We start from the raw sequence: 13,889 nt of genomic DNA, 5'->3' as shown, positions 1-13,889 counted from the left end.
GAGCCGGGTTAAGCCGGGCCAGAGCTGGGTTAAGACGGGCCAGAGCCGAGCCAGGGCCGGGATAAACTGGGCCAGAGCCGGGTTAAGCCAGGCCAGAGCCGGGCCAGAGCTGGTTTAAGCAGGGCCAGAGCCGGGTTAAGCCGGGCCAGAGCTGGGTTAAGACGGGCCAGAGCTGGGCCAGGGCCGGGTTAAGCAGGGCCAGAGCCGGGCCAGAGCCGGGTTAAACCGGGCCAGAGCCGGGTTAAGCCAGGTCAGAGCCGGGCCAGAGCCGGGTTAAGCAGGGCCAGAGCCGGGTTAAGCCGGGCCAGGGCCGGGCCAGAGCCGGGTTAAACCGGGCCAGAGCCGGGTTAAGCCAGGTCAGAGCCGGGCCAGAGCCGGGTTAAGCAGGGCCAGAGCCGGGTTAAGCAGGGCCAGAGCCGGGCCAGAGCCGGGTTAAGCCGGGCCAGGGCCGGGCCAGAGCCGGGTTAAGCCGGGCCGGGGCCGGGTTAAGCCGGGCCGGGGCCGGGCCAGAGCCGGGTTAAGCCGGGCCAGAGCCGGGCGCTCCGGAGCCGCGGCGCCGGGCGGCCCCGGCGCTGCCGCGGGGGATGCGCTGGCCGCGGGCAGCTGCCCAAGCGCCGAGACTCTTATTGTGACAGCGGGGACAGCCCGGGGGGACAGCCCGGGGGGACAGCCGGCCCGCCGGGTCACCGCGGCAGCGCGTTAAAGGCGCCGGGCTCGCACCGCCGCGCAGAGGGCGGCTATGACAGCGAATGACCGTCCTCCCAGAATACCGCCGCGGCCAGGTGACAGCTCCTAGGCTGTAGGTAAGGTGTTGTCGGGGTTTTCTCTACGTCACTGTGCAGCTGGGAGCCGGCCGGGGCGGCGGCGTCAGGGGCTGAGCTGGAGCCGCACCTGAGGGCGCGGCGCTGCCGAAGGGAACGTGGGCGGCAACCGAGCCAAAAACACGGGTTTGTTTTCAACAGGCAAACTGCCCCTCTCGTTACTTACTGTTTTCATCTTGTAAGGTCAAACGTCTCTTCGGATTTTTTTTTTTTCCCGTCCCAAATCGAGGTGGAAGGATTTGAGGGAAACATGGCTTATCTCTTGCTGTGAGAAGTGACGCTGTGCACCAGAGCTTGGTTAAGGGCAGCGCTCTAGAAAATAAATGCTGGTTGCTGTCCACAGCCTGTGGTACAGTGAATGTACAAACCCGTGCACAGGTAGTGATATAAAAGCGGGATAAAGACAAGACTGAACGAGTTTTCTGCACTAGTGAATGAGGACGTAGTGTGGACATGCTCCGAAAATTTGAGCCAGCTTAAAATTCCAGGAGTATGACAAGGGAAAAGTTAGGGAACTTTTACTATAGGGTCTGTGTTTATTTACAACTAACTCACAACTGATATTGATGATTACTGTAGGAAATTAAAGCTTTGAGTCCTTAATATCAGAGCAATGTCTCCACTTATCTCCCCTCATTGGAATTTATGACCTCGTGGAGCCCTTCTCTGGGCTCTCCAACGAGAGGAATACAATATACTGGGTGTATATATAGCAGTGAAACAGCTGATCTCAGTGCGGCAAGATTACAATATTTTCCAGCACATGTAACTGTGGGGATTTATATTATTTTTTTTCTTCTTCTTTTTATTAGTGGCTTTATGATTATTTTGTGGGATTATTTATTTATCTTGTAGCTGAAGTAATTTGTCCATTTTAAACAGCTTGCTAAATGAAACTCTCACGGGTTTTGAATTGATGGAAAGCTCAGGTTTTTACATATCAAACACCTGCAAGCACTCTGAACAGCTCAGCTTGCCCTACCTTGTCTTGCAGCTCATGTCATTCTGACAATTAGCAGCCTTAATAGCAAATCTCGGGAAATCACCTCAAACAGAGACATGCAATCCTTGGCATTCTAATCCCAAATCTCAGTTGGATATTAGAAGCTCTGAATTCAAAACCCATTAAAGAAGAAATCAAGAGATTTGGTTTCAAAAGTTTAGTTTTAGACTTGAAAGTGAAACTTTCGTGCTTCCCTATGGTACAAGGAATTTCTTGGCACAGATAGCTTGTTCTGGGGAGTAGTACATTTAGCATTTTGACAGGGCACAAACCAGCAGGATCCAGGGATCTTTAGTTAAGATGATACATGGGAAATTACCTGGCTTAGCAGTAGTATCTGTGTTTATCTGTAGATTTAGGCAGGTGGTTAACCAGTTGCTATTTCCTTTAGAATTTACTGGGCTCTGGCATATAGGACAAGCCAGGTGATCATTGCACCTGAGCTGGACAGACTGTGTGGCTTGTTACTGTAATCCAAAATGCTCATACAGCTGTAGGACAGTGCTAACAAATCCTAAATAACTTTAAGTTCAAGCTTTAATTGAGTTGAACTTTATAGTGTTTGGATTGCTAATGAGTGCTCAGAACACACTATTTTGGTGATTCAGCTTGTGACGTACAATTTATTTTGTCTGTATTGTCTTCCTTAAGGGAAAATCCACTCCAAGAAAGCCTCTATTCTGCAAGGCAAGGGTTCCATTCTATCCAGGAGCCCGGCCAAGAAAACTTTTGTGGCCTATCACCTAGCTTTTACCAGCCACCTACCCAAAGCCAATTATCACCAACAAAAACCCAGGACAGCCGTGAAACCTCTCCTATGAGTGTCCCTAATCTCCCATCCGTTTCCTCTATGTGCCAACCAACCATGTTTAACTACGAACGTCCAAAACACTTTATCCAGTCTAAGAACGTGTGTCAAGGGCAACAGCAGCCTCCAGGACCTGCAGCCTCTACAGAGCCAACCAGAGAAATCAAACAGTCCTCCATCCTCATCCAGCCTCGTAACCCCAGCGGGCAGAAATTCTCCTCCTCGTCATCGCTGAGCTCTTCAATCACGCTCTCCTCGCCTTCCTGTAGTGCCCCTAAGGAATCCACATATCCCATCACACCTGCATCTGCACAGTCTCCTGCTAGCTCATCATCTGGGCAGAGGCTTCTACCCATGCCTAACCAATCCCCCGCAGCCTTCCTGTGCTCCGTGCTCCCCTCGCAGCCCGACTATAACAGCCCAGCTCCTTCTCCCGTGGAAGCTCAGTAAGTACACACAGCCTTCTAACCTGCCCTGCTTCCCCCTGGCCTGTCCCAGCACTGACCACCCCAAACCAATGCCCTGGTAAAGCTGTGCCCATGCACAGATCCTACTGACTGCTGGTGTGCAGACCCTGCACGAGTTGCATTAGAAGGCTGAGTGCTTGCCCCTGTGTGGGGATTAAACTGCACAGCGGGCATGTCACAGGCTGCTGGGTGAGCTTTCTGGAGCTGGTTTGAATTGTTTAGTTTGATTTGACAGAAAACTCTTAAGGTTATTTAGAACAGAAGACAGGCACCCATCTCAAATTAATTTCTTTCTAAAACATGTCTTATGAACAGGGAGATGGGGGGAAGGCAGTAGTATTCCCAACATAACTTAGAGAGTCCTAGGAAGTCTCAGCAATATTTTCAGGTTCCACATCATGATGTAAATCTAAACTCACCTACAATACCCCTTTATTAATCATACATGCAAAAGAAAGGCAGCCCCTTGAAAATTTTACCCCTTTAGACCAAAGAATAAATTCTTTCCTAAATATGTATTATATCATTTTGCCTTTGGGCTGCAATCCAAATATCTTCCAAGGTCAATGAGATCTCAAAGGGAGCTGGGCCTTGCCTTCTCACCAACTTGTATTCCTGCCAATATCAGCTGGAGGTCCTGGGGAAAGTCAGGGTAGAATACGCACAAAGTGAGATATTGGAAAGTTGATAGGGGAAGGGGTCCTGCTGACTTGGATATAAATTCAGGTTTAAGTGTCAGTTTGCATTCAGGAAATCAGAATATTTCTGTCTGTTTTCTGAATCACAGCACTGAAAGAAGGGGAAAGGTAAGATGGGGTGGGTTATTTGGGGAGCATTTCCTGAGGTCCTGCAGGAGTCTGGGGGTTTGGGACACTGCTGGAGAGACTGCTGGGGTCTGTGTTTGTAGTGTGGGGTTGTTTGTTTCCATAGCAAAGGGCTTGGATGCCTCACTATGCTTTCCATATAAGCTGCTCTTAAATGCAGCACGCAGTGAGTTGAGGAATTATTTTCCTGATCACGCTACAAATGAGCAAACAGGGACATGAGGTGTATTCATCTGTGGGGCAAATCACTCAAGTTTTAAAGTTATAACTCACATGAAGTTATTCAGTCCAAGCTGTGCTGGGAGTATTCTGGAATTATAACCCTTCTACTCTAGTCTAGTCAGCAGAACAAATTCCCAAGCGACAGGAGGAAGAGGATTTGGAATAGAAATAATTTGTGAACATAAGTGCAGCATGGGAGGCCCCTCTTCAGGTCAGAAACCAGGTTAGAGCCTGTCAGTCCAGAGTGCTGTGACCTCCAGCAGACCTTTGCAACCCGTTCTGATGGATGCTCCTCTTTTCCTGGCTCCCTTCAGAGTCAAATGCAGTACCCAGCTCCAGGAGCTGACTGCATCCCATGGATGGCAGGGTCAGGCTGTGAGGGGCCACTGCAGGATGTAGGCATGCTGAACGAGTGCTGTGGGAGGACTCTCAGGGACTTGGCTGCACCATGATGCTCCTTCCCCTGAAGGTTTTGATACTGCATTGCCCAACTTGGCCTGTTCTCCTCCCAGATGCTTTGTGGGTTCATTTGAACCACAGCTCTTAGGAGGCAGGCTCACATTTTCCTGTGCATTCTGTGAAGCTGTAGCAAATAATCCAGCAGGCCTACAGGAATAACTTTGTTTTCTCTCCCTGTACAAGTAGTTACTCACAGCCCATGTATAACAAACAAGCCAGCATCAACTCTATGCAGAAGACATCAGACCAAGAAATTCGAGGAACAAAGGAGGCGCTCATTCAGGACTTGGAAAAGAAACTGCGATGCAAAGACAGCCTCCTCCAGAACGGCAACCAGGTAAGGGACTAAAGGGCTCTCAGGAGTGCAAGCAGCCTGCAGAGACTGCTGCTGCTACCCAGGGGCTCCAGCCTCCAAACTGAGCTAGAACAGGAGGAAATGCAGGAGCAGCACTGCCCAAAGACCTTTACTCAGAACCTCAACAGATCCCACGAGTGCAAAAACCATTATGACCAAAATATTCTTTCAACTTGAAAGAAAAAGGAACATGTTGAGAGCTGTGGCACAAATTTGAACTCTCTTCTGGGGATCCTGTTGAACATCACAACCACAGAAAATTAAAAATCCATGGAGACTGCCACAGTTGTCTAGACATGGCTACAACCTGGTATTCAACACTGGGGTTAATAAACATCTCAAAACCATTAGAACCTGAGGAAAAAATGGAATATTTGAAAGTTCATTCTAGGGACCACCAACAAATGGGGTAATTTTTTTCTTTTATATGAACAATGACAATTGAAAGAAATTATATGAGCATTTATCATGAAACCTGTCTCCTATAAGAAGGCCTTTTAGTCTCAGTTCTTATTTATTTATTCTGCAGAGGGTCACAATAGAATTCCCCTTTCCAAGAAATAAAAATCTGGGGGAAAATTTTGCTACCAGTAGGGAAGCCCACTGCAGCAAGCTAGAGCAGGCAGGTTTCTAATGTGGGAACCTTTCTGCTGGCTGGAGGCAGACTATTAAAAGCCCAGTGTTTAAAGTTTCCATCTTCTTTCCCCTGAAGTAGAAAGGAGCATTTTCATGATCATCAGTGAGAATGGGTTTGTGTCATATATGTAATTTTAAATATTGAACATAGATCAAATCTGGCTGATATACTCCTAAACAGAAGTGTCCTATGTGCTATAAGAAAGCTTGTCATAGCAAGTCAGCTTTTCTTCCCATAGGAAGCCAGGCTAAAAATAAATCTTATGCAATCAGCACTGTGTCCTCCTCCCCTTGTCCTCCAACAGCGCCTGAGCCAAGTGGCCAATCTCAGCCACACTTGATACACACGTAAGGACCTCAGGGATATTCAGCTCTCACAGGTTTTGCTAAAGGTCTTGTGCTCTCTTCTAAAGAAAAGTCCCACAAGGCTCCCAAGCCTTTCCCCACCCAGCAGCAGACACATGTATATCTCTACAGAGCAGAAATTCAGTCAGAGCTCGTGTCACAAAATCCAAACCTGAGTGAAACTTTGTGGGCAGCAAAGTGTCTGGTGTTCTGGTGCTAACATACTTTTCTAAAGTAACCCACCTGACAGAGCTTGAATTTAACTCTGCTCCTTTTTATCCCTGTGTGCCACATCCAGATTGTAGGAACTGGCTGTGTCACGGCTGAAACGTGTCCTTGCCTCCTCCCCAGCATTCCACTCTGCAGATATGCTGGCATAAACCTCCCCAGTGCTTTCAGGGGCAGTGGTGCTCCCCTCTGGCTGTGCCTGCTTCTGGTGTGGCTCTTGCTTTTTTGGGAGCATCCATCATGCCTCCAGCTCCACAGCTGAATGGCTTGGGAAGTTTTCCCAGCCCTAAAGGAAGGGTACCCTGGGACTTACTCTGGCTTCTGTGGATGATGCCATCAGCTACCCATAAATAATCCCAGTAGAGAAAGAGGAGGAGTGGAAGGCCACAGATGGCATTAGGGAGGCTTTGATGAACAGGCTGTTTAATCTTATGCATTTCTGTTCTGTATATATTGGGCTGACTTCAGTTGGCATCACAGACTGCAAACCCTCTGGGCCAGACGTAGGGCTTCTGGTCAGCTCCTGCTTCTGTTGACAACGTCCTGAATTTGTGGCATATTAATGTGCTCTTAACAAGCTGGGCTGAAATAGTAAATGGACTTCTGACTAGAATTCCTCTCCACTCTGCCATCAGCGACTGACCTATGAAGAGAGAATGGCTCGCAGGCTGCTGGGACCAGCAAATGCTGCCTCTGTGCTGGACACACAGGGTGAAGACAGCATGCAGAATGCACAGGTAACTGGGGGCCTGGCTCTGGAGCAAGGATTCCTGTGATCGTGCTGTGACCTGCTTGTACCTGGGCAGGGCAGAGATGGGGTTCATTTGGTGACAGTGCAGGGGTGGCTCTCAAAGGCAGAGCTCTCCATGGCAGGGGTTTGGTGTTTTCACAGGGTGATGGCAGAGGGGGAAAATTCAAGCACCATTCCCTTGCTGTGCCTGATCTGTAGGAATGACCTCTCCAGGGAGGAATTCCAACAGCTGCTGCACAGCACAGCGCATAGTGCCTGTGACAGGCAGGGAGCAGCTCCATGAGGGAGCCAGGTACCCACTCCCAACAGCCTGAGCGAAGGCTTGGCCAGGACAACAAGATTTACACCTGTCACTGTTCAGAATAAGTGACATTGACTTCAAGAGGTCATGGCCTTGGGCTGGGATTAGTTGGGTTTTAGCCCTTGCAGGGGGCTGCAGCCATTTAGAGAACACAAAGCAGTTATTTCAGCAGCCCACATGCTGATAGACAAGAATCTATCACTACTGGCATTTTCCAAAGTGCTTTGGTTGGAGACTTGCATCATTTGTTGGTTATTCAGGCCAGTTGGAAGCTCTCTTTGACACTTCTGTGCTCCAAGTTAGTGGAAATGTCCATGGTATGGCACTGGGTACATGTACAGGAAAGAAAACACCTCTTGCTGCAAGCAGCAGAGAGCCAGGAGCAGGCACACACCTGCCAAAGAGCCCTCAGCAAAACTCCTGCATGGAACAGACACTTCAGATCCCAGCAAAGGAGGAATACACAGTTTGAGCTATTTTTCTCCAACAATCACATGGGAAGAGCAGGAAAGAAGGAAAAATCATGAATGTCAGAGAGCAAGGGGAGCCCCATCATTTGCAAAGAACAAGGAAATATTCAGTCTAAACAGGATGACTGACAACTTTTCAGGATGTGTGAAATGCTGCTTAAAAAAAAAAGAATATTGGAAGTAGAAATTGGCTTATGTTTGGGACATCTTACTTCCATTGTTCAGTCTTATTTCTTAATATTGCTGCCACTGATGCATTCAGCTTCCTGATTCCCCAGTAACTTAACTCAGTCCATGTAACAGGTCATTAGAATCATCAGCAACCTCACCACTACAGCATAATTTCACAGGACAAGCAATAACTGTACAGAACTGTAAATTAGCAGAAACAGGCAATTGCCTTTGGACTCCAGATGGAACTCAGCCTAGCAAAACCCTCATTCATGTAATATTTCCCCTGAACTTAAAAATGCCTCCTTGCTTGGAGTTTAAACCTCGGCTTAAATGTTCCACAGGACTGGGCTGCAAAGCACAGAACCAGGCACTGGGATGGCTCAAGGCAAACACTCCAGAAATTTCCATGCAGCGTTTGCTCTCTCTGACTCCTTTGCTAAAACGAGTCGCTGGCACCAAACTCTGTCGCGTTTTCCAAACATCCAAGCTCCTAACAGGAATCAATCCTAGGTACTTTAGCAGATTTAGCCATGTGATTGCAGAGTTGTCAGCGAGCTTAGCTGGTGCTGTGATCTAGAAAGAAAAGTATTTTCCAGCTCAGCATGTGTCCATGGCTGTTGGTACCATATTTAAGTGGGCACAATACAAGGCTCCTGCCAGCAATTCCACTTCTATTCCTGCTGTGGGGAAGGACACTCTGTACTCAGCTCAGTTTAGATATTGCCAGGAGTTCTACTCCTCTCCAACAGAGGTTATGGGCTGGCAGAAAACTCTGTGTGCCAGACAAAGCTGCTGCACCCATCACCTGGGCAGCAAGGAGAAGTTCTTCCATGGCAAAGCCTATGGTGTGTGTCAGGTCCTCATGCAAGTTCCTCTACCTCCTGTCCCAAGGACTTCTGAAGTACATTCATTCTGGTTTTAAGCAGCAGTCAGGATAGGAACTTAAAATGGCTTTTCATTCAATCTAAGATAAATCTTTCAAAGTGAACTCACCTGTCCTCTTTCTCTTCCCAAGCACCAGAATGCAGAAAACATCAGGCTGCAGGTTCCTACAACACATGTAAGGTAAAGCAAAAATTTGTGCTGTGCTATTCTTCAAGATCTTATTTCAAACATTTCTAGGCAATGTTGGTTTAATGTCACTACTTAGCACTTTTGCTGAAGTAGTAATGACTAAAGTCATTCCCTTTTGACTAAAAATGCTACCCTTGTGGATGGGTGATGATGTCTACGATCTTAATCCAGTGAATTCTAAGCATAACATCAGAGGCTTAAAAATTCCTTGGGAGTTGGGAAATGCAACTCCTATGCACCTTGGAAAAATGTTCTTTGTATTCTAGAAGGTTAATTTCTAGTCAAAGAAATATAAATATTTAAATCAATATAAATTATTAAAATTAAACAGCCAAGTTTCTCTTGTCATGTCTTTTGGATATAAGGCCATAATGAAGGTTATTCTTCTGTGCTGAGTTGAACAACTTGAGCAAGAGAAGTGGCTGATCAAAATTTATTACTCACAGCTGAAAAACCAACCAGAATTGTTAGACTCCTAAAGGTGTTGAGGGACTCCAGCTGCAATCAGAGCTTTGATACCACTTGTGCTACAGTAGCTTTTACACAATTAACTGTTCTGTGTCCCATTTTTAGGAGCAGACCATCCTCAAGAGGTGACGATCGTGGACATGACTCAATCCAGGAGAAGTTCTTTCAGCCACGTTTTACACAAGTGCCTGAAGATGTAGTGATTGAGGAGGGGCGGTTCTGCAGGCTCGACTTCAAAGTAATGCCAATCTCTCCCTCCCAATTCCATTGCCAACCTCTCCCTCCCATTCCATTCCCTCTTGGGGTGTGGGGCGTGGAGAGGTCTCTGCAGTGCCTTTGCATTTTACTAAGCCAGAGCACTAAAGGCAGATGTTTCAGGGTCTCCCCAGGCTATGGAAACCAAGAAACAGGAGATGGCTAAATATGTCAGCATTTTCCCTTGGAAAGTGTAAGTGGAATTAGCTGCATAAGATTATGATTAAAGCTAACTACTGGTAAATATAGACCACTACAGAATGTGTCTAGGCCTCTTTGGGAAGAATGAATATTAATACCCTGCTGGAAAAAGGCTTTTTGGCAGGGGAAACACAAGGACTCCACTACTTCAGTGGACACATGTCCAGCGAGGTCTGTGTAAGACTCACCTCCCTGTAGTGAGGCTTCCCTGAGGTAACTGTACCCTTGCTGGAGCAGACAAGCAAGGAAATGCTCTAAATAGAAACAAAACTCAAGAATGGCCTAGAACTTCATGGCAGCTGTATCAGCCCTGGTGTGAGAAAGGACTCTGCTCCCCCTCACAGGCTTGGGTTTTCCTAATGACTGCCAACCTCTTTGTTTCAGTAATCTCTGGCCAGACTTACACATGGCCTTTAGCCATCTTCCTCCAAGTCTCCCAAGCTTCTGCATGCCATGGAGAAGCTGGAGCCTGCCTGCAGGACAGCTCATTTTCAGCCATTATCAGTTAGGCGTGTCAGCACTGCTGCAGTGGTAGCTGTGGGAACAAAAGGCTGAACCCAAAATCAGCATCTTGGGCCTGATCAAAGCCACCTATAAGAAGGGAACAACAGGGGGTCGCAGGAACAGCATCCCCTGTCTTGTAGCTAAAGTTCCTCTTTCCACAGCACTCCATGAGCCTTTCTGTGCAACATCTCATTCATATTCAGAACTAGGCAGCACTGTACAATTTTGCAGTAGAGACATGGTTTGATCACCTATCAGCATCAAACTCCCTGTAGTGTTGGAGGGATTTTATTATCTTAGAGGTGTTTAACTCTTCACTGCTCTCCTCTCCCTCACAGGTCAGTGGGCTCCCAACTCCAGATGTGATGTGGTACCAGAATGGAAGGATGGTTCATCAGGATCAGTTCCATAAAATGATAGTGTCAGAAAAGGGGTTCCACTCGTTCATTTTTGAAGCAGTCAAATCAGCTGATGCAGGGACATACGAATGTGTGGCTGTCAACCGTGCAGGAGAAGCATCTTTCACAGTAAAAGTGGAAGTAATTGGTAAGACTGAGAGCACTGATAATTCCCTGGTCACACTGGGAAAGTCTCAGCAATCTACTGCTTTTCTCCCTGTGTTTGGGACATTAAATTAATAAGAAGTAGCACTCCACATATCAAAAATCAACTTACCTGTTCCAAGTCTCTTTTAATAACTACATCTAGGATGCCATATTTCTTCAAGACACTTCTATAATATATAGTGAGATGTCCAGAATTTAATTGATGTTATTAATTTTCCAGGATTAATAACATATGTTAATTGACTCTCCTTCTAAAGTGAACTGTGTTTACACACCCTTTAGCTTATGCAGGCTAAGGAGATGCAGTGAGGAACATGTGTCCTCCTGAATTTAGCAACCTGAAATCTTAAAAAACAAGCGTGACATGAGCATTCTACACTTCCACTAACTCCTCCTTATCTCTCCTCTTTAATTTAGCTAAAGAACATCATATGCCTCCAACTTTCATTTTCAAGCCACAAAGCAAAAAGGTTTTTGAAGGAGACACAGCCAGACTTGAATGCCAGATCTCTGCCATCCCAACACCTCGGATTTACTGGAAAAGAAACAACGAAATGGTACAATATAATACAGACCGAATAAGGTACCCTACTGATCAGTTGGTGTGTTAGAAAACAGCAACCAGTATTTGCTAAATCAAATGTAAATGGGCTGGTCTCTATAAGCAGGGAAGCTGGATGTGCCCATGTGTGACACAGGGGGCACAGCCCATGTGCTGGGAGCCTTGTTTTGAGGGCACAGAGGGAGAAAGCTGTGCCCAGATGCTGCTCTGAGTGCCTGCAGCAGTAGAGGGCCCTTGGAAGGAAGCTCAGCTTTAGGACTGAAATGTGCAGTGTGGGGCTACACATCGATGCCACCTGCATGGTGCCAAGATGTGAATCACTGGTGGCTCTAACACAAATTCAGGTTTCATGTCTTAACAGTCTGCAGTGCCCTGCAAGGATTATTCTGGGGCTTTCTGAGTTCCTCAGCACGTAAACTGACTCTGCTTTCTCTCCTTCCCCCTCAAAGCATTTAGGCATTAACACCTTCATTTTTCAGCTTGCTCCATGACAATACTGGAAGGATTTGCCTCCTGATCCACAATGCAACCAAGAAGGATGCTGGCTGGTACACCGTGTCTGCTGTCAACGGGGCAGGGGTGGCCACATGCCACGCCAGACTAGAGGTTGCAAGTAAGTTCCAGGTCCCAGTGTCACAGAAAGTGCATTTATATTCAGAACTGGCCCTCAAGAATAATGTCATGAAGTTCATACTGCTGGGAGGATTTATTTCCTAGACAAAAAGTTACTATCCTGGGAAAAGCTCTTTTGTTTAGTACAGGACACTGTGGAGTGTCCTTTTGCACTTTTAAAGACTACAATTTCCCTGACACCAAGCAAGAGGGTGAATACAAATCTCTGGTGTCTGAGATATGGGTTTGTCTGCTAAATTCTTCCCAAGGGCTTGCTGCATTATATTGCAGATAAAAAGCAATGGGGTTGCTCTGCCATGGGTCCTTCTACACTCTGGGAAGGCACTGAAAGGCTTTTTCTCTCTCTTCCAGCACATACAAATAAGCCACTTCCAGCCCCAAAGCAGTTACGGGTTCGACCAACTTTTAGCAAGTATTTGGCACTTAATGGAAGAGGACTGGATGTGAAACAAGCTTTCTCACCAGAAGGGGAATTTCAGCGGTTGGCTGAGCAGTCTGGACTCTATGAAAGTGATGAACTTTAACTGGAAATGACAAGGAAAACCTCACACTTCTAAGAGACAGTTACAACATAAATGCAGTTAACTGGTGATTGCTCTAATTAGCAAAATACCTACTTACATATTTTTACGTTGACTCTTGCACATTCAGCTGTTCCCATTTTATCATGTTAGATTTTATTTATATGGTTTGGTGACTATAACCATTACTGAGTATTGCATTTTAATTAGAAAGCCTAAGAAAGCAGGTTAATTAGTTTTAACAAGTGCGGGTGGGCTTAGTTCCACCTGTGCTTGGTTACATGCTAAGGTAGCTTGATTTGTACTGCTTCTCTAATATCACTCGTGATAATATCAGAAGTCTGTACTGTCTGAAATACTAAAACCAAATAGATTAGAGTGTTTTTATGAGAATAAATTAGAGGCAAATAAAATTTTAAATAACTGACATAAGCTGTGACTCTTCCTTGCTTGATCTGTTAAAAGCATCTTTTGAATGTCTGGCATCAGCTGTAGCCTGAGAAAGATGGATTCTTACCCTCCAAGCTTTCTACTGTCCCCTCCCCTGTCTGTTCCCACTGTCATTTGTCATGTGGCATATATCAAATATTTAGAATAAACTAAATGCCGACACCCTATTAACACTACCCCATGCCAGTGAGGCAACATCGATATTTCTTCTCCTTGCACACTTGACCCAAAAGCTGCCCTCTAGAATATGAATCATTAGGGCTATCATGTTTTCCCTCCTTTAATCAAGGAGTGGTTGCAACTTATCCTGCTGTTGTCTCTCAACAAGCTGTTGATTTGAGTCACCCAAGTGGTTTGTGTGCTGCTGTTCACAGACAGTTTATTCGAAAACTGTATTAAATACCATGAAATAAAACCAAAAGTGGAGACCTTTAAACTGTACTTACTACAAATAAATTTGCAGGGCTTGATCTAGCCTGGCCTCCTCATCAAGGTGCACAGTCAACAGACCTCTCAAGCATCTTCCAGAACAGAAAAAATGAGGCCTCCATTTCACCCTGCACTGCTGTACCATTAAATAACCCCCCAAATCTGAACTGCATAACATTGACTCTTCAACTCCCCCAAAAATCCTGCAGCTCTACCACCACAGGTCTCTGGGCTGCCCAAGTGATGAAATACACTGAGATAAGTCCCCTGTTGCACATTTGGAGATGGAGCTGATCACATGCAAACCAGCACCAGTCTGCCCAGAGGCTCCACTGGAAGGTTGGAAAGTCTGCACCATTTCT

General features: G+C 46.4%; 1 protein-coding gene across 4 annotated transcripts; it reads left to right on the top strand.

Moving 5' to 3' along the window:
* The first annotated feature begins 650 nt into the window (after nucleotides 1–650).
* Nucleotides 651–13,080, top strand: MYOT (myotilin). 4 transcript variants are annotated; one of them, XM_021552204.2, is made up of 10 exons: nucleotides 651–803; nucleotides 2,476–3,078; nucleotides 4,791–4,941; nucleotides 6,804–6,905; nucleotides 8,880–8,929; nucleotides 9,512–9,644; nucleotides 10,705–10,912; nucleotides 11,350–11,515; nucleotides 11,974–12,107; nucleotides 12,479–13,080. In XM_021552204.2, exons 2-10 carry the CDS (start codon nucleotides 2,642–2,644, stop codon nucleotides 12,649–12,651), a joined length of 1,554 nt encoding a protein of 517 aa, XP_021407879.2. In that variant the 5' UTR covers nucleotides 651–803; nucleotides 2,476–2,641; the 3' UTR covers nucleotides 12,652–13,080. The 4 variants fall into 4 exon arrangements, with proteins under 4 accessions (XP_021407879.2, XP_021407878.2, XP_021407881.1 ...); XM_021552203.2 differs by having other exon boundaries at nucleotides 4,788–4,941; XM_021552206.3 differs by lacking the exons at nucleotides 651–803; nucleotides 2,476–3,078 and adding an exon at nucleotides 3,674–3,905 and having other exon boundaries at nucleotides 4,788–4,941.
* Nucleotides 13,081–13,889: the final 809 nt, after the last annotated feature.

This window comes from Lonchura striata, chromosome 15, assembly GCF_046129695.1.
Source record: "Lonchura striata isolate bLonStr1 chromosome 15, bLonStr1.mat, whole genome shotgun sequence".
NCBI lineage: Eukaryota > Metazoa > Chordata > Aves > Passeriformes > Estrildidae > Lonchura > Lonchura striata.
Note: the sequence above shows the minus strand (reverse complement) of the source record. Positions and strands in the feature narration are given on the sequence as shown.